This window comes from Daldinia caldariorum (genome assembly GCF_022478825.1).
Source record: "Daldinia caldariorum strain CBS 122874 unplaced genomic scaffold F4812scaffold_14, whole genome shotgun sequence".
Classification (NCBI taxonomy): Eukaryota; Fungi; Ascomycota; class Sordariomycetes; order Xylariales; family Hypoxylaceae; genus Daldinia; species Daldinia caldariorum.
In genome coordinates this window covers 586,274-606,193 of record NW_025953050.1, presented here as the reverse complement: position 1 = coordinate 606,193, position 19,920 = coordinate 586,274, and the positions used below count along the sequence as shown (strand labels likewise).

The following is a 19,920-nucleotide window of genomic DNA, read 5'->3' as shown; positions in this document are numbered from 1 at the left end:
ATGATGTAATATCACGAACGGTATAATTAATTACTCCTTAAAAATGAAAAAAACGATACAGGTGACAACCAATCACTTCGCAACGTAATGTAAAAGGGACTGCGTCTATAGTCGGTATGTTATTGGAGATCCAGATCCACCTAGAGCTGATACGATGTGATACAGAGACAGATTGATGGCGCTCGTAGCCTCGTTTTTTAAATCCCACTTTGGGAAATGAGAGAGCCTTTCTCGGAACGATCAGGATATGAGGTAGCCTGTAGGTAATGCAAGATATCACTGACAGATGGCGTACGGTGGTAACTCACATACAAGTACATATACTTGCATCAATAAACCTGACACCCCTTGTCTGTGGAGTTCTAGTACAGGTTGGACCGCTGGGATGGTACGGCAGACAAACTACCGCCAAGCCATTCAGACGCACACCATTGGGCTGCTTGGGTGGTTCCTGGTATTACGGAATAGGATTCCTGGGGATACTACTCGTCCTTAACCGAACAGGTCTGCATGAGACTAACATAGTACCTAAAGTCGAATGACGATTAGCATCAAACCACATATACGTAGCGCAAATATTTTATAAAAGCTAAAATCGTGGGTAGGGCCGCGAGGTTCTCTAGTATTAGCCGTTAAATTTAACCTCTGCTCGGGAAGTCAATGGCAAAGAAAGTTCTCTAGCTGCCCGTTAGATCCAGGTCCAGGAATAAAACAAAACAACCGAACAATATTATCAACGAGGAAGGCAGAGGCAAATCGATAAGACCCCAACTTTGCGGGCTGGGTCTTTGTGGAGAAGGGGTCTCGTGGGAAGCTAACTATGATAGGTATAGACCATAGAATAAATGGTTGAGAAATAGTGGAGTAAAAGATATTTCGACGGCAAATCATCAGTAATCATGGTAAAATCAAATTGATGTTTTGCAGAGAGGTCTTTCTCCCTTTCCACATAGGTAGATAGGCTTTGCCAACCTGGGCATACGCCTGTAAGTTGTCTGCATGCTGACGGCGTCGTCCTTGTTACTACCTATCTAGGTACCTAAACCTTGCGTTAAGTACCTAGATACCTAAAGTACTATAATTGAGTAATTGAATGCATAGCAACTGCGGTGGCACTGCAGATACCTAATGCTGCATGAAGGTGACATGGGGGTATGCTCTAGGCCATATCCCACTAACATGTAGTCCAGCCATTGGCCCGGAAATGGGGAACGACGACCCCTCTGCCTAACGATCCCGCCAAAATTTTCCATAGCCGCAGTTCAACATTTGGGAAAGTTCTACTCTTTCGATTGTTACACCTGTCATTCTTTTCCCGCCTAGAGAGAGACCTATGACCCATGTACAGACGTGCATACCTCATAGGCTCATACAATACTTTAGGTACATGTACGAAGTAAATACCCAATGTATTGTACCTAACTTAACCCTAGTTGCCTTACCCTCTTTCGTACTTTGTACATTTTCAGGCTTGTCTTTCCTTGACAAACTTTTTGATCGAAGGTGATAGCCAGCCATACCACGGCGACAACTTCATAATCTCCCATGTCAAAAACCTAATTACTCGTTTGGTCGGTAATTCATCCATACCATCGCTAATTCCTCCCTTCTCCTCCTCCTCCTTTTCCCTCACCTATCTCTACAACTTGCCGGCTACGCTGTTTCTAGTTGGGCTTGGCATACGCTCTTTTCTACCTCGAATTTTCATTGCATTACTTCATCCTCTCTAGGACTGCTTGACGATTCGAGCGAGATATTAGAAGGAGATAACTAAGAAGGGGAGCTTATTGGACGGAAACAAGGAGTTTACCCCCCATAACTTTGTTCCTTCCTTACCGAACGTAAAGGTTAAACCAGCAGAACCCATTAGAGTTATCGAAATTGCCGTCTTTCGAACTCATCTTGCTTTCGACCTATCCTTAATCCTATTTACCTAAGTATTTCGACCTCACGCCGCCCAAAATGCGTCCAGAAGTCGAGCAAGAGCTCGCTCATACCTTACTAGTTGAGCTTCTTGCCTACCAGTTCGCCTCTCCCGTGAGGTGGATCGAAACTCAAGATGTCTTCCTCGGCGAGAAGACCGCTGAGCGTATCGTCGAAGTTGGACCAGCGGATACATTAGGTGTAATGGCAAAAAGAACAATCGCATCCAAGTATGAAGCTTTTGATGCTGCCAAATCTATCCAGCGACAGATCCTCTGTTATAATAAAGACGCAAAAGAGATCTATTACGACGTAGATCCGATTGAGGAGGAACAAGAGCCAAGCCCCGCAACACCGGAGGCGTCACCAAGCTCTGCGGCAACACCCGCCGCGGCGGCTGCCCCAGCTGCTACTGCTCCCGCACCTAGTGCAGGCCCTGCCGCAGCTGTAGATGATGCTCCGGTATCCGCCCTTGAAATAGTTAGAGCATTGATTGCGCAGAAGTTGAAGAAGCCATTCTTAGAAGTACCTTTAAGCAAAGCTATTAAAGATTTAGTTGGAGGTTCGTATTATGCCACAACTAGTATCGGTTTCAAAAAGCTAACCAGACTACAGGAAAATCTACCCTCCAAAATGAAATTCTCGGAGACTTAGGAAAAGAATTCGGATCAACCCCCGAAAAACCAGAAGATACCCCTATAGATGAATTGTCAGGATTAATGCAGGCGACCTTCAATGGTCAGCTTGGGAAGCAGTCTCAGTCACTTATTGCCCGCCTAATTTCTTCCAAGATGCCTGGCGGGTTTAATATGACAACCGCACGCAAGTACCTCGAGACCAGATGGGGCCTCGGTCCTGGTAGACAAGACGGAGCTCTCATCCTAGCTATTACTATGGAGCCACCATCACGTCTAGGCTCGGAAAACGACGCCAAAACGTATCTAGATGACGTTACGCAGAAATATGCTGCTAACGCAGGTATCAACTTATCCACTGCCGCTGCCGCCGGCCCGGCGTCTGGCGCTTCCGGCGGTATGATGATGGATCCTGCAGCTATCGATGCGCTTACCAAAGACCAGCGAGCTTTGTTCAAGCAGCAGTTGGAGTTACTCGCGAGATACCTGAAAATGGACCTTCGAGCAGGCGACAAGGCTGCACAGACATCGCAAGAATCGCAGCAGGTGCTGCAGGCACAGCTAGACCTCTGGAGTGCTGAGCATGGTGATTTCTATGCAGCGGGTATCGAACCCGTTTTTAGTCCTCTTAAAGCACGCACTTACGATTCTTCTTGGAATTGGGCCCGTCAAGACGCTCTCAGCATGTATTATGACGTTATTTTTGGCCGGTTGCAAGTTGTCGACAGAGAAATTGTGAGCCAGTGTATCCGCATCATGAGCAAATCGAACCCCTTACTGCTTGAATTCATGCAATATCACATCGATAACTGCCCGACGGAACGCGGGGAGACCTATAAACTCGCTAAGGAGCTCGGGCAACAGCTCATCGAAAACTGCAAAGATGTCTTGAATGTGCCGCCGGCTTACAAGGACGTGGCCGTACCTACCGGCCCCCATACAACCATCGACGCCCGTGGAAATCTTAACTATGAAGAAGTTCCTCGACAGAGCTGTCGTAAGCTCGAGCATTATGTCCAACAGATGGCTGAAGGTGGAAAGATCTCCGAGTACGGTAATCGGACGAAAGTGCAGAATGACCTAGGACGTCTTGTGAAGCTCATCAAGGAACAGCACAAAATGTCAAAAACCGCGAAGCTTGAATTCAAGAATCTCTACAGTAATGTTCTCCGCTCGCTGGCAATGAATGAGAGCCAGATATTACCTAAGGATACCGGAAAAGCAAGCAGTTTAATCAAGAAGGCCGCCTTGAAAGCCAATGGTCAAAACGGCAAGGGCAAGATGGAGACTATTCCTTTCTTGCATCTTAAGCGCCACAACTTGCACGGGTGGGAATATAGCAAGAAGTTGACTGGTATCTACCTGGACTGTCTAGAGGAAGCTGCCAAGTCTGGCGTCACTTACCAAGACAAACATGTCCTCATGACTGGAGCAGGTGCTGGCTCAATTGGTGCTGAAGTCCTCCAGGGTCTGATCAGCGGGGGTGCCAGAGTCATTGTCACAACCAGTCGATTTTCGCGACAGGTGACCGAGTACTACCAGGCAATGTACGCCAGGTACGGCGCTCGCGGCTCTCAACTCGTCGTTGTCCCATTCAACCAAGGTAGCAAGCAGGATGTGGAAGCGCTTGTCAACTACATTTACGATCCTAAGGACGGTCTCGGATGGGATCTCGATTACATCGTGCCATTTGCTGCCATATCCGAGAACGGCCGCCAAATCGATGGGATTGATTCAAAGTCTGAACTTGCTCACCGTATCATGCTGACCAACCTTATCCGGCTCTTGGGTTGCGTGAAGACTCAGAAATCCGAGCGAGGTTTTGAAACTCGACCCGCCCAGGTCGTCATCCCTCTATCTCCTAATCACGGCACATTTGGTAACGATGGTCTATACTCAGAGTCCAAACTCGGCCTTGAAACTTTATTCAACCGTTGGCACTCGGAAGATTGGGCCAACTATCTTACCATATGCGGTGCCGTTATCGGTTGGACCCGTGGCACTGGTCTCATGTCCGGTAACAATATTGTGGCCGAAGGTGTTGAGCAATTTGGCGTGCGTACATTCTCACAGCAGGAGATGGCATTCAACCTCCTCGGTCTCATGTCTCCTGATATCGTAGACCTATGCCAAAATGAGCCTGTGTTCGCAGATCTGAACGGAGGTCTCCAGTTCATTCCTAATTTGAACGATGTCATGACCCGGTTGCGTAAGAATATCATGGAAACCAGTGAAATTCGCCGAGCAGTCACTAAAGAGACGGCAATTGAGAACAAGATCGTGAATGGCGAAAATTCAGAAGCACTATACAAAAAGAAGATCATTGAACCGCGTGCCAACATCAAATTCGATTTCCCGCCGCTTCCAAACTGGGAAAAGGAAATTCAGCCTCTCAATGACAGTTTGAAGGGTATGGTGGACTTGGAGAAGATCGTTGTCGTCACTGGTTTCTCCGAAATAGGTCCATGGGGTAACTCGAGAACACGCTGGGAGATGGAAGCTTACGGCGAGTTCTCATTAGAGGGGTGTGTCGAGATGGCGTGGATCATGGGCCTGATCAAGAATCACAACGGCCCCATTAAAGGCCAGCCTTACTCCGGTTGGGTTGACGCCAAGACCGGTGAGCCGGTTGAGGACAAAGATGTGAAGCAGAAGTACGAGAAGTATATTCTTGAACACTCTGGTATACGTCTTATCGAGCCAGAGCTCTTCGACGGGTACGATCCCAACAAGAAGATGATGTTGCACGAAATCCAGCTTGAAGAAGACCTAGAACCATTTGAGGGATCTAAGGAGACAGCTGAAGAATTCAAGCGACAGCACGGCGATAAGTGTGAAATTTTCGAGATCCCAGAGACCGGCGAGTATACTATTCGTCTCAGGAAGGGTGCCACCCTCTGGATTCCAAAGGCTCTCAAGTTCGACCGCCTCGTTGCTGGACAGATTCCTACAGGCTGGGATGCTAAGAAGTATGGTGTGCCCGACGACATTGTCTCTCAGGTCGATCGCGTGACATTATACGTGCTCGTCTCTGTTGCCGAGGCGCTCCTCTCCTCGGGTATCACTGACCCATACGAATTCTACAAGTACGTCCACGTATCCGAAGTTGGCAACTGCATCGGCTCGGGTCAAGGTGGTATGAACGCGCTCAATGGCATGTATACTAAGCGCAAGATGGACCACGACATTCAGAAGGACATCTTGCAGGAGTCTTTCATCAATACAATGGCTGCCTGGGTCAACATGCTTTTGCTATCTTCCTCCGGCCCTATCAAGACCCCCGTTGGCGCTTGCGCTACGGCAGTGGAATCAGTTGATAGTGGTTACGAAGCCATCATGGAAGGCAAAGCACGCATCTGCTTGGTCGGTGGTTTTGACGATTTCGGCGAAGAGGGCTCGTTCGAGTTCGCCAACATGAAGGCGACAAGCAACAGTGTTGACGAGTTTGCGCACGGGCGCACGCCGCAGGAAATGTCGCGTCCAACCACCACGACCAGAAGTGGATTCATGGAATCCCAGGGTTGTGGTATCCAAATCATTATGACGGCCAAGTTAGCACTTGATATGGGTGTGCCGATATATGGTGTCCTTGCTCTTACCACTACTGCAAGCGACAAGATTGGCCGTTCCGTTCCAGCTCCCGGGCAAGGTCTATTAACCACCGCTCGGGAAGCTCCCAGCAAGTTCCCATCGCCGCTCCTAGATCTGAAGTATCGTCGTCGACAAGTTGAGCTGCGCAAGAGGCAGATTCGTAACTGGAAAGAATCTGAGCTGGAGTACTTGTATGAAGAGGTGGCAGCTATGCGGGCACAAGGTCACGAGTTCGACGAAAAAGAGTATACACAGGCTCGTGCTGTCCATATCGAGAAGGAAGCGGAGAGGCAGGAGAAGGAGGCTGTACGAAGTCTCGGAAACAACTTCTGGAAGCAAGACACTACAATCGCCCCGCTCCGAGGAGCCCTTGCTACTTGGGGTCTGACGATAGATGATCTGGATGTCGCTTCCTTCCACGGTACATCAACCAAGGCCAATGACAAGAACGAGTCATCTGTTATCTGCCAGCAATTGCGCCACCTCGGTCGGAAGAAGGGAAATGCTCTTCTCGGTATATTCCAAAAGTACCTCACTGGTCATCCCAAGGGTGCTGCTGGAGCCTGGATGTTCAATGGTTGCTTGCAGGTTTTGAACACTGGTTTAGTTCCTGGCAACCGCAACGCCGACAACGTAGACAAGGAAATGGAGAAATTCGACTTGATTGTCTACCCCAGCCGAAGTCTCCAGACCGACGGTATTAAGGCCTTCTCGCTTACTTCATTCGGCTTTGGTCAAAAGGGTGCTCAGGTAATCGGTGTCCACCCACGGTACTTGTATGCCTCGTTGGACAAGAGCACCTACGAAGAATACAGCGCGAAGGTACTTTCTCGTCAAAAGAAGGCATACCGTTACATGCACAACGGTATTGTCAACAACGCCATCTTCCAGGCCAAGGACCACGCACCGTACACCGAGGATCAGCTTCACTCAGTTCTCCTAAATCCTGATGCCAGAGTTGCAGAGAGCGGAAAGACGGCCGAGCTTATCTTCCCCGCCGACTTCGCCCAGCGAGCTACCAAGCCGCATATCATGAAGGCAAAGAGCACCAAGGAAATGGTGGAAAGCCTAGCGCAGAGCCTTCAGACCGGAAAGAATAATAAGGTTGGCGTTGACGTAGAAGACATCGCGGCCGTTAATATCGAAAACCCCACCTTTATCGAGCGGAATTTCACAGATAAGGAGATTGCGTATTGCCAAAAGACACCCAGCCCGCAGAGCTCCTTCGCGGGCCGCTGGAGCGCCAAGGAAGCAGTCTTTAAAAGTCTAGGCGTGCCGAGTAAGGGTGCAGGAGCCCCTCTGAAAGATATCGAAATCCTGCCCAACGAAGCCGGCGCCCCTATTGTTACTGTAAGTAGATGATTAATTCCTATAACGACCAGTTCACTAATAAGTTATAGCTTCATGGCGATGCCCAAGATGCTGCAAAGGAAGCGGGTGTTAAGGAAATCAGTGTCTCCATTTCGCACTCGGAAACGCAATCTATAGCCATTGCGGTTGCGACATTTTAATCCCGTTCTTCTACCGCACTTGTTTTTTGTAATGATCGGCGGGGCACGGTGTTCGCGTAATGGGGCACGTTTTTTCCGTTCATGATGTATATTCTCTGTAGAAAAAAGAATTAAGGAAATGGTGCGAGTTGGGATCGCAGTCGGACAAACGGTACAAAAGGTAGATATACCAAAGGTCCTACCGATGATATTTCCGGTAAGATAGATCAAATGGAAACTAGTATTACCGTTCATACATACCAGGATCATCTCGACGTTATATATGACGTGACGCGTACACAGACAGCGCACTTGTACCTAGGCTCCAAGGACCTTATCGGTTTAGGGAGTTGTCCTTTGGCTTCGAGAATTTTTATATTAATAGTTAGCGCAAGCTTTGCCAGACAGCCAGGGCACAGGTATGACATGTGAAAGCCCTATATAATACCAGCAGTAGTTACATGATGTGGATACGTGCAGGGCATCACGCGGATGGGTCGTTCCCATATCCACGGTAACACTAGATTCGTATCCCCCAGATCCGAATCTCGTTCCGCACGTGCACGCGGCTTTTCTGCCAGACATGTACAAGGACCCATTCGCTCCGTTCCACTCCGTGTCTAATTAATCCGCGAGCCCTAGTCCATCCCAAGAACGATAGGGCTGTAAGATTACTACCACACATGGTATAAGAGGGAAATAGCTGCAAGTTTCCCTATAACTACCTATTCTTAGTTAAATACAAGGCTTTGGTTAATACATATAAGATCTGTTAGGGATAACTAACTGGTTGCAAAGTCTACTTGTTTTACCTAGAGTGGGGGGGATATGTTTATGCTGTTCCTCGGAATACCTACTAGAAGGCTACCTACCTAGGTAGGTATCTAAGATAATACCACATTTGCAATTTCCAATATATTTCAAATTATGACATAGCGATATTTAGTTTAAGATTCTACTTCCATAGTGTATAATAAACGTCCCTTGAAAATGGCAACTAATAAATACCGAGTCTATACGTGGATACCCCTTTTTTTTGCCAAGATAGGGGTGACATTATACCACCAAATTATATCATGCTAGTTGCCTACCTAGACGTATATTATATACCTCTACCTATCGCTTTACTCAGGACAATACTCTAGCACCCGTGAGCAAGATATTTCAAGGTATGACAATGTGGGCCCTATTTCTCCTTCTCTCCTCGTGCGAACAACGGTTTTTTCCAACAGACCTTGACAAGATATATCCATATTCGATTCCCGAGACCATTATGCAATATTATATTGGCATCAAAAGTAAGATGGATAGGTACCTAACCTAGATAGCATCACAACAAGTTTGACCCATTCTACGGCGATGTCAGGGGCATGGTGTACTAGGCCACATTAGGAGATAGACCCACTAAGATAGACATATATAATGGCGACGCTGCTGCCTCGATGCTCCTTCAATGCTCCTTCATGGCTCCTTCGAGGGGCAAGCAGTAATAGATCACTATTCTACGCATTTGCTACTGCTTCTATCATTCACTCTACGTAAGACATAAATCATGAGTCAGGCACCTTGTATTGCAAGTAGATAGGTAAACATACTTGCGAACTGGAGCGGGTAAGTTGGTTTACAAGATCCTCATAACTGCCTGCCAAAGCTGCTCTGGGTCCACAATCTTCCAGCAGCAGTTTTACTTTACTTTACCTACAACGTAAGAAACATTCTGCTAAGTCTCGCAAAAGTCGTTATCAAAACACATCAACAGGAGAGATTGTGAGCACAGTGGGAACAAGTACGAAGGGTACGCATGACCTGGATATCTTTCCGGACCATTTTACCACCTTACTTACCGCCAAAAGGCCATTTTGTATTTATTTACGCATTTACTCCTCTCTTCGCATGTGAAATCCTTTTTCTCGACACACCTTTTTATCTCCAAGGCTTCATTCTCGTACATTGCTCTAAATATTGCTCTACTTAAGTACGCTTAGTCTTTAGCCTACGTATCTTGACACTAAACTGCCTCTCTCATTACATCAGGCGTCTTTCATCGATCGTCTAGGGTTGACCATAGTCTGTCGTCGTCTCTCGTCTATCGTCAGTCACCTGTTATCATTCATCATTCATCATTCTACTCCTCCTACCTTTGACAACCCACAATCGTCAAGATGTCCGCTCGCGTGGTCCCCTCCCGCATCCTCGACGACATGGACCTCAAATGCGACAGCTGCTTCCGGCACGTGCCCGCGGAAACGCTGCACAAGACCAACTGCGGACACTCGTACTGCGTGGCCTGCGCGCAGGACATCTTCCTCACGACCATCCACTACCGCCAGAGGCCCTACTGCTGCGGCGAGCTCATGTTCAAAGCGCCGCAGTACCACGCCATCTTCTCCGACGAGTTCTGCTACCGCTACCGCGTCCTGTTCCTCGAGGCCCGCGCCGAGCGTAACGCCGCCCCCGGCCACCCCTCGGTCACGTGCCGCCAGTGCATCCGCGACGGTAACGTCACCCAGCACCCGCCCGACGAGGACGGCCGACCGGCTGAGAAAAGGGACTGGAGGGAGCTGCGTGCGCGGGGCGGGATCATTATCGATGGCAAGTCCTACCCCCGAACGTGAGTCTTTTCGTTTTCACTTAAACTATCTACCTACCTACCTACCTCTCATCTCAAGGTCGTGACAAGCAAAAACTAATATTGGTGTCTTACCGGTCAAAAGCTGTCCCTGCGGCGCACGCATCTGCATCGAGTGCGGTAAGCCGTTCAACGAGGAAGACTGTACTTGTGCCAGTCGGGGTCTGGGATGTAGAGCGACGAATAGACCGGTCTTCAGTGTCGTGTACCTTGTCGCGGACTAAGCAGAGGATGAGATGGGGATTCTATGAAGGGCATGATGGGAAGAAATTAGTTGGAGAGGAAATGATCTTTGCTACGTTGGCAACTTGAGTAGCTGGTTGGCATTTCGTGTCCTGGAGGCTATTGGACTGGTGAATCTTTTTTTTTTTTTTTTTTTTTTTTTTCGCAAAAGAATGATCTTATTTTTGGAGTGCGGTCTATGGTTTACATGCCTACTTAGCTGTAGTGGTTGTCGCACAGAATTTATCTGATATTCCAGTCAATTTCGTCATGCTTGGCTTGAGGATGCACATTAGGAGTTTAATGCTACTAGTTATACCTACTACTCACTGCTATCTTCTAACTTTTCATCTTGTTTCTTCCAAAGTGAATGAAGTTATGGCCACGCTATGAAAGTAACTCCTCATAACTTGACATCAATATTAGACTTTGAACAGATAGAGAAGGCATTTAGCCATTGCTGTAGAGTTTCTGGATGTCAATTTCTTTAAAGCAAGCTTAAGATCTAGGACGCATACAATCGACTAAGATATCACAACTCATTAATCCTATTAATTTCGCCTCATATTTACTTTGATATTATTACCAAACAAATTTCCACTGAATTATTTGGTTATATGTAAAATTACTTTAAGCATTCCTTTTCTTCTTACCCGTTTTTGGGAAAGGGGGGAAGAAGGGAGGAAAAAGGGGTTAATCGTGCCAAGACCCCACATTTACTAAAAGAATATTCACAACATATCCTGAGTCACTTGTATTTATTTTTTAAGATACAATTTTTTTCAAGTTAATTCATATTAGGCCTACTTAAGAATGATCTGGTATTTGATTGGACCTTTGGTTAGAGTCCAGTGTTGCTGGAAATTCACCATGGGGTATATCCCTAAGGAGCAAAACCTAGAATCGTAACAATTATCGCGTACAAAATAAATAGTTATTAGAAAATAATACAAGTTCTTTAGCCATAATAATTAGGTAGTAATAAATTATACAGCAACATCTTCGGGACATGGGTTGTTGATTTTAGCTACGACGCGTACCCCTGTGCATGAGGCTCTTTGACAGCCTTGTCGCCGAAGAGCCGCATCTTTAACGACAACATCACAATACGCGTGCCTAAATAATTGTAAATAGCAGGTACGCTAGGTCAGGTGCGCAGGCGCACAATTACGGCCGCAGTAAAAACTTTTTTTTCATAAGATAAGAAAAATATTCTACAGTGCTAAAACTTGCGGACTTGTATTGTTCGTTACGTGTGCCCCTAAAGGGTTCTCTAAAATGCTCTGCTCTAAGAGGTCGTCTGCCCCACAATGAGCAGCTCAAGTTGAAGCTGAAGTTCTGTATCTCTGGTACCTAAGCAAAAATTTTCTGTGCACTTGATGCTTATCTGTTCTTCTTGAAGTGCTGTGGTAAAAAAAAGTAAGTGACTGTACGTATCTAGGCACTGCTGCGGCCTGGGTGCAGCTGTAGATAGCTGTAATCAAGTGTCGTTGAATGTAGTTGAATGTAAGTGACTGTTCAATTACGGTACGACCCAAGCTATCAAGTTGCGATTAAAAACGTATGTGGGGCTATCTTCAAGTTTGCTGTCGTTAAGCACAAAAGAGCAGATGAAGAATGTGGGTACCTGAGGTACGTGACTGCTTTAGTTTGTATTTTTTCTTATCTTCTGCTGTTATTATTGCAGACGATCGAGCTCGGAAGGAAGTTACGAAGGTTCGTTCGCACGTTCTTTCCACCCGAATTCAGGCGCGCACCTAAGTTCCTAACGTTCCTAAGCAACGCTGCAGCCTTCCAGAATATCTATATAAAGGCGTCCTCCCCCTTCAGGTCTTGAGTCTTTACCATTCATCCACTTCCATCATCTACACAGGATAACAATAACACACACACATACTACAATCCTTAACAACAATCATCTTTACTTAACCCTTAACCCTTAACCCAATAACAATAACCTTACATCAGGGTCTTGGTAGCCTTCATCTTACACCTCTACCTACCACATCATCGCCTTACTACCCATCATTCACTCAACCTGATTGATCCATAGTGACCAATCGAACCTATCAAGTAAGTCTCTCCCATCTCTCACCTACCTCTTCCATCCAATCAAGACTCAACACTACTTCCCTTCCACTACTACCATTACTACCACTACTACTTACTATTCATGGTCGCGCCACATCTTGAATGACTATTACATACATCGGATGGACTCTAACCTTTCTCTTCAATAGACACCTTGGTCACGCGTCAACCTTCTACTGAGTGAAGGATACACAACACATCAATCAATTAAGTAAGTCCCCTTCCATCCAAACTATTGTTGAATAGTGACTACCCTTGAGTGACATTGAAGACTCATGGTACAACACTATCGCAACAAATAACTAACCTTTCCTCTTTCCAGGACGTCTCCCATATTTTACATAAAGTCGAGGTAAGCCCCTTCCCCTTCCCCTTTCCACATCCATCATTACACATCTAACATTATACCATAACCTCTAGTACCTATACTCAACCTGCCAATACTCGATTGCATCTTCTAAAGATCACATCGGAGACTTTGCCAAAATGAACCAAGGCAACACCACCAACCAGAGCGGAGAAGCGTGAGTTATAATATCCCAATTCAAGTCTTGATAAGTACAGGAAGTCCTAACAGAATATAGATACAACATGAATACCGAGCAGGACTATGCTGCTCCTATGGGCCAGGCCAATTTCAGCGCGGGGCCTTCTGATGGTTCTCGGGGTTTCACGTCTGGGGCCCAGGCAACGCCCCCTATGGCAATGTCAGGTCCCATGACCTATTATTCCACAGGAATCTCCACCCCCGAGCTGACGGGACTGGTGCCGCCGCCGGCATTCAACTCCGGCTATCAACATCAATATGGGCCAAACACCAACCCATATTACAACTCTTATTCTCCAAGTAATAAATGTATGTGTTGCTCGAAGGGATAACTTTACTAATTCTTTTAAAGATCAAACCCCTGCCGGGATGAATGCTGGTGGGATGGGTACCCCAGGGATGTACATGCCCCAACAAAGCCAGGGCCCGCCTCATCAATATAATTATCCCCAGGCTCCTACTTCCATGCCGACGCCTAGCTTGGGCTCAAGGCCTACTCCTGTATCCAATCACCCATCCAATGCGGTGCCTCCGATTGTCCAGAACCAGGCTACTAATCATGCAACCTCTCCCGCGGCTACCAGCGACAACACTCCTAGCCCGGGGCCCAGCAACTCTAATCACCGAGTCAGACGGGGACGGTCTGCCAGAAACCCGCGGTCCAGTTCTGACCAAGACGACGAATCCGTCCAGACAGACGGTTCTCACCCACAGTGGAGACCGGGAATGAGGCAGACAAAGATCCTCGACTCATGGTCGGAGCAGAGGAAGAAGGCAACTCGCACCAGGAACGACTGGATCGCGAGATGCAAGGCCGACCATACTCGGAAGCAAAACAGGGTCTCGGCTCGCAAGAGCCGCCAGAAGAAGGAGGATGCTCTCCAGGAGGCTCGCGGCACAGCCCAACTCCTACGAGATCAGAATGCGGCTCTCCGCCATCAACTCGCTGATCTCCAAAATACCATTCGCCAGCTCGACGATCAGAACGAGCAGCACCGCCGTACAATTACGGTCATGGAATCCAGGCAGGCTACTCTGAATCGCTGGATCAACCGCCGCGAGGGCCGGATAGCGGAGGCCGAGGCGAGAGCTGACCGGCAGGAGGGACCTGGAGGGATGCAGGCTCAGATGCCGCTCCCAGACAGCGCGCAAACCCTGACTGCGGCACCCGGCGAGCTCCAGAATCAGGGTCCGCCACAAAGCGCAGGCCCCAACGGCAATGGCCTAGGGGCCGACTTGGCTCTGGGCTCGGAGCAGACCCGAACACAGCCGGACGAAGATACTGGCGCTATGCTGGGGATTAGCGACTTCGACTTCCCCAGCCTGAGCAGTTTCTTCAACGGCCAGCAGTGAGGGGCGGGTGTGGGAACTAGCCACCAACGCGCTAGTCGCCGGTTGTTGTGACAACATTTTTCCTATTAGTATCGTCTCGCGGAAAAGTTTGGCATTGCTTTGGTGTTATTTCTTTCCTAGGCGCGGCTATCTCGGAGTTTCTTGTCTTTTTCTTTTTTTTAGTCAGGGGGCAAAACACAAAAAAAAGGAAATAAAAAATAGAAAATAAAAAACACACAAAAAAAAAAGTTTGATGATGATGAACGAGACGGATGGCATGGATGAGCCTATGACGATTTCATAAGGCGAGGCGTTGGAGCGAGGGACGGGAAGGGACTTTGATTTGGGGATATGAAAATTTCTTTCTTCGGCCGGAATTTGGAGTTAGGGAGGGAGGTGTGCTTTTACCAACAACAATAAACTTCACTCATAAATATCCGTAACTTGTGATTGTGATTGTGATTGTCTGTGCTCGAGGCATGATAGCGACTTGTTGACGGTGATTTGGTGTCGTTGTTGTTGTCTTGAATTGATATCGATCGGTGTAGAGACAGATATAGATATCTGTTAGCCGAAGAGTAAGAGTGTTCTCAACATTGTGGTGACGGTCAATTGGATACCGGTATAAACAATCATCAAACTTGGTATGAAGCCTTAGGTAGCTGATAAGTTATTAGACCTGTCCATATCAGCCAAGGCCTTTCTCTCCTGGAATATTTCGCATGGCGGAGAACGTTTTTTTTTTTTTTTTCCTTTTTTTCTTGCCCTCTCGCAGGAATTGCAGAAGTAAAGCATCTCCTTCCTAAGGAGAAACCTAGAGCAGAAGAGATGACCAGGTTAGGTACCTTTGTTAATACCCAAGATAGATCCCCAGAGAGAGGCTTATGTAAATAGAGCGTCGCTGTATCCGAAAGCCCAATAGGGAGAGAGCTCGGAATAATAGGATGATGAGAGAAATAAAATAAAAAATAAAGAAGAATCTCTCTGGTTTATGGGCGGGAAAGCCTGCAATAAATAGCAGTCCAGGGCAGGCCAATACAGCATGACGAGTCTACGAAGCCTTAAAACTATTCGTGATATTCATTAAGAATGAAGGCTCACTGAGTGTTATGGGTGATGTGTCGAGGTAATGATTGGAATTTGAAGCTAAAAAAGAAAAGTGTTGAATATGTGTGACGTGATGTTTTGGTTTATATATTAGGTTAGGTACTTCCGTTAGGAAGGTTAGGTATGTGTATATATATCTTACGGTAGGTAGGTAGTGGTCCAGATCAGATAGTACGGACAGCGACGCTGCGTATGGGGTTTCGATGACTTTGTCAACACTGCTAGCTAGGTACCTAACATATATAGGTAGAGTTGTTTTGGGCAAGACTATAACATTTTCGGTTCAAGTGTAAGTATACCTTAGGTAGGTAGGTAATGATGTCTATTCGCGGATAGCCGCAGCTATGTGTGTGGATGGATGTGTCAAGCGTTGTATACCTTGAATGAATGAATGAACATATGAATGAAAACACACCCGTCTTTTTAATACAGGTATATAGATAGACAGACAGCAACGTATGGGATGTTAACACACATACACATATAAGGTTAGGTATATATAGACTATAGTATGACTGGACGTCGTCGTAACCCCTATTCCGTGCTTATGTAATTGCCATATCATATCCTTACCGTCGGTAAAACTCTTATTAGTCTTTAGTCTAGCCGCCGCGGGCCGCGCTACCAAGCAAACATCCGTGGGGAAAAGATCCTCCCTTCGCAGTACCGTCATCCTATGACGTATCTCAAAAAAAAACCATCTAAAATAAGGCCAGTCAGAGGTCATGGGTACCTTAGGTATTAGATCCTAGATACCTACCTACCTATCTACACGCTAGTGTTTACGCCGAAAAGAAGAAAAAAAAAGATTACAACTTCATGACCTGTCACCGGCAACAACACGCACAACGGCGTAAGTGTCAGTGTGTCACCGTCCCCGGGATATTGAATTTGAATTGGGTATCGATGCATTTTCTTCTTCTTTTCTTCTTTCTTCTCACACCTAGGTCTAGTACTTACTACCTACCTGGTACCTACCTACCTACCTACCTAGGTAACTTTCGGAACTTACATTCCCTTGGCGAATCTATCACAAGAGAAAATACGGGATTACACATACCTAACCTACTTAACCTAACATACACGGAGACAGATTACCTTGCCTTACTTTGCCTTAGGTTTCGACAGATCCCGAAGAAGCTGGTCTGGTCTCTGTAATTGGCCGCTAGGTACTACAACGACAACGACAATATCAACAACAACGAACACCGCGCCGTGCTACCTTACCTTACATACCAGGTAGGTAGGTACCTAAGGTAGATTAAGTTAAGGTTACCTTAGTACATACATACACACTTATAGATACGTACGCACGTATTGTGTTGTACGATCGGAAATTTCCAACGGCCTAGCCCAGGCCCTTTTCTATTTTTTATTTCTTTTTGTTCGTATAACGCAGCAGCTGGAGCTAGGCCCTTTCTTCGTACAACTCGAAAGAAGAAAAGAAAAATGAGAAGAAAAAAATTAATTGACCCAAGGTACCTAGGTAGAGGTAGGACATGGCGGTGAACAACTTGTTCGCTGGAATATTCCACGTTAATAGTAGATAGCGCCGGCACCTAAGGTGGGCAAAGTGGCTCACCTTTGGGTATCGTGAGGTGGGCCTCGAAAGTAGGCAAGGTAAGGTAAGGTTAGGTACCTGTTATCGGAGTAATTCCATTAGTTCGGTATTCTACAGAAAATTTTCATATTTTTTATGCTAAACATCTCAACTGGAACTAGGTGAGCATATATCCGATACAATATTTGAGGACCTAGGCATTTTAGCTAAGGCCCCTAGATTTCACTTCGACCATATATGAAAGGAATATATATCATCATGAGCTTAAATAATATTTCATTTTAACGTTTGAATTAGGTTACTCAAGACCGCTAGATATCTCTGCTCTAGTCTCAGTCTCATAGTCCTCCTAGTTAAGTAATTGTATATGTTAACGTTATCCCACCACCGCCACCACCACCAGTACCACCCCCAAACGTTAAGCACACAATCCAGACAGTACCACTCCTGCTCCCCATGATAGGTATACATTATTTGTGCAAGTTAGACAGACACACATATTAGTAAGTATAAAGAAAAATTGCCCTGGCCGGCAGTCGATGTAATCCCCCGCGAATGTGTACAGACAAACTCCAAAACGTACTTCCGGACTCCATATTCCGTAACTCTCTCCTCTTGCTCTGTCCCTCTCTCTGTGTGGCTCCATGTTCCTAGTATATAAGAAAAAAAAAGAAGAAAAAAAATCCTAGGACGTAGATCATGACTTTCGTACTGATTCGTACTCGTAGTCTCGTAACAATCTTATGTTGTGTTATATGGTAACATTATAGGTACCCAAGGTATCCGGCCTCTAGCCGATACCTATCTCATGATAAGTGGATAAAGAAAAATAAAACATTTGTTTGAAACACATAAATGTATATATAATACAGAATAGATCGTAGCGCGCCGTTATTGCCGCTATTATTGCCGTTGATATGATGTTGCTGTTGCTATTCAGCCGTCACGGATGTACTTCCGATGGCGATGATCCTCAATAACGATCTCGTGGTCGGGGCTCCGACGGCGGGGAGGCTCGTACCGCCTCGGCGCTTCTATGTAGCGGAACGAGTCCTGGTGCTGGTTGTGCTGGTGATGATGCTGCTCGGGCTGCTCGATCTCGACGTGGTGCACGTGGTAAGGAACGGGCACGCGCACGGGGACGGGCACCACCCTCTCGCGCTCGATGTACACCTCGCGCTCCCGGCCGTGTCTGCTGCTGCGGCCGCCGCCGCTGCTGCGCGACGAGGAGGACGACGACTTGGAGCTGCGCGACGAGCTCTTGGAGCTCCGCGAGGCCCGCGACCGCCCGGACGTGCTGGACTGGTCGGGATCCACGTCCACGGCGATGACCTCGATGCCGACGTCCGGCTCGGGTTCGGGTTCCCGCGCGGGCTCGGGGTAGTAGTGCACGGGCTCGGGGTAGTGGTATACAGGCGCGGGCATGGGCGCTGGCGTTGGAGGCGGCGGCGGCAGAGGTTCGACGACGACCGATGGTGGTGGTGGTGTGTGATGATGATGATGATGATGTATGGGTTCCGGGAGCGCTTGGACGGGTGGTGGTGGAGACGGGATATGCTCGTACTCCGGCTCAGGAGGAGGAATAATAGTAGTGACGCGAGTGCGGACGGTCTTGCTACCGTTGGTAGGAGGATCCAAGTAAAGAACCTTCTTGTACTTGTGATAACGCTTCTCGCGGGGAGCTGCGTAATAAGTCGCCATGATGTTAGACTTCTGTTGTTATAATGCGCGCGACGGTGGATAATATGTATATAATAATTGACAATTGAATTGATGGTATACTATTGGATGGATGGATGGGAGGATAACCAAATGGAGAAGATAGGAATGGTTATAGTTCGAATTGGTGATTATAGTTTGGTCCAAGAGAACAAGGTAAAGTAAGAAGAAGAACAAGAAATAGCTAACCTGTTGAAGTGTAGAACCACATGATGGGGATTCGGATCTAGATATATAGAGAGAGGGAGAGGGACCGGAATCGCGATGCCGCTTACGTCACAAAACGTTCGAATGCTGAGGGGGACGTCACGGCACGAAGTAAGTTCTACGGTTATCTAAACCAGATTTTCGATCGTCTTAGGTCAGGGAGACAGGGAGACAGGGGGGAGGTCGGGCGGCTAGCTAGTTTCTATCGATAAAGAAAGCCGATAAGGCAGTTGCCTGGGCTCTGCAGTTGTCTGCAGGGTTCCAGAACGCGGTTCAAATTGTTCAGAGCTCTAATACGCCAGGGAGGTCCCGCGTATGGAGGGGCACTTAGCACTTAGGCAGTGTGGGGTGGGGGCAGTGCGTCAAGTGGCTTTGCTTTTGCGCTTTTTTCTTTTTTCAGAAGCAAGGTGCCGAGGTGGTCGCTGCTGAAAAAGAAAAGCTTGGAAAACGGTAATTCCGAGGTAGGTACAACTTTGTAGCGTAGGCACCTAATAGGTATTGTAAAAATAACGGTACGGCAATGCAGGTGATGTTTTGGAGGTTATTATATGTAATAACGCCGTATATATTGCGATCTGATTTTTTGCGTTATGTGTGCGACGAGTTCCTTTCACCACAAGAACCACCACAGATAAAATAATAATATATAAAAAAATTTTAAAAAAAAATAAAATAAAAAAAAATAAAATAAAAAAGTTATCTCAAGATTTAAATAGGTTCGTCCTTCTAAATCGTAGAGAAGAGCGTGCAAGTCAAACGAACCGAGAACGGGGACCCGACAGACCGTTAAATATTCCAAGAGGTGACTTCAAAAGAAGCCAAAACCAAAACACCCTTCTCGGCGCATTTGTGTGTGTGTGGTGTGT

At 46.9% G+C, this 19,920-nt stretch overlaps 5 protein-coding genes across 5 annotated transcripts; 4 read left to right on the top strand and 1 right to left on the bottom strand.

The window, feature by feature from the left end:
• Positions 1–125: 125 nt before the first annotated feature.
• On the top strand, positions 126–631 carry F4812DRAFT_110159 (uncharacterized protein). Its single transcript, XM_047929333.1, has one exon. The coding sequence runs from the start codon at positions 267–269 to the stop codon at positions 540–542; it is 276 nt and encodes a 91-aa protein (XP_047788050.1). The 5' UTR covers positions 126–266; the 3' UTR covers positions 543–631.
• A 1,104-nt stretch (positions 632–1,735) lies between these two features.
• On the top strand, positions 1,736–8,077 carry F4812DRAFT_110154 (uncharacterized protein). The gene is made up of 3 exons (XM_047929332.1): positions 1,736–2,485; positions 2,539–7,499; positions 7,550–8,077. Exons 1-3 carry the CDS (start codon positions 1,963–1,965, stop codon positions 7,658–7,660), a joined length of 5,595 nt encoding a protein of 1,864 aa, XP_047788049.1. The 5' UTR covers positions 1,736–1,962; the 3' UTR covers positions 7,661–8,077.
• A 1,038-nt stretch (positions 8,078–9,115) lies between these two features.
• On the top strand, positions 9,116–10,820 carry F4812DRAFT_437348 (uncharacterized protein). Its single transcript, XM_047934916.1, has 4 exons — positions 9,116–9,250; positions 9,376–9,434; positions 9,674–10,250; positions 10,354–10,820. The coding sequence occupies exons 3-4, from the start codon at positions 9,802–9,804 to the stop codon at positions 10,490–10,492; spliced, it is 588 nt and encodes a 195-aa protein (XP_047788048.1). The 5' UTR covers positions 9,116–9,250; positions 9,376–9,434; positions 9,674–9,801; the 3' UTR covers positions 10,493–10,820.
• A 2,247-nt stretch (positions 10,821–13,067) lies between these two features.
• F4812DRAFT_461424 (uncharacterized protein) lies at positions 13,068–14,481 on the top strand (the record flags this gene model as incomplete). The annotated part of the gene is made up of 3 exons (XM_047937864.1): positions 13,068–13,105; positions 13,166–13,428; positions 13,481–14,481. The coding sequence occupies 3 exons, from the start codon at positions 13,068–13,070 to the stop codon at positions 14,479–14,481; spliced, it is 1,302 nt and encodes a 433-aa protein (XP_047788047.1).
• A 3,583-nt stretch (positions 14,482–18,064) lies between these two features.
• On the bottom strand, positions 18,065–18,829 carry F4812DRAFT_461423 (uncharacterized protein; the record flags this gene model as incomplete). Its single annotated transcript, XM_047937863.1, has 1 exon — positions 18,065–18,829. One exon carries the CDS (start codon positions 18,827–18,829, stop codon positions 18,065–18,067), a length of 765 nt encoding a protein of 254 aa, XP_047788046.1.
• Between the last annotated feature and the right edge of the window lie 1,091 nt (positions 18,830–19,920).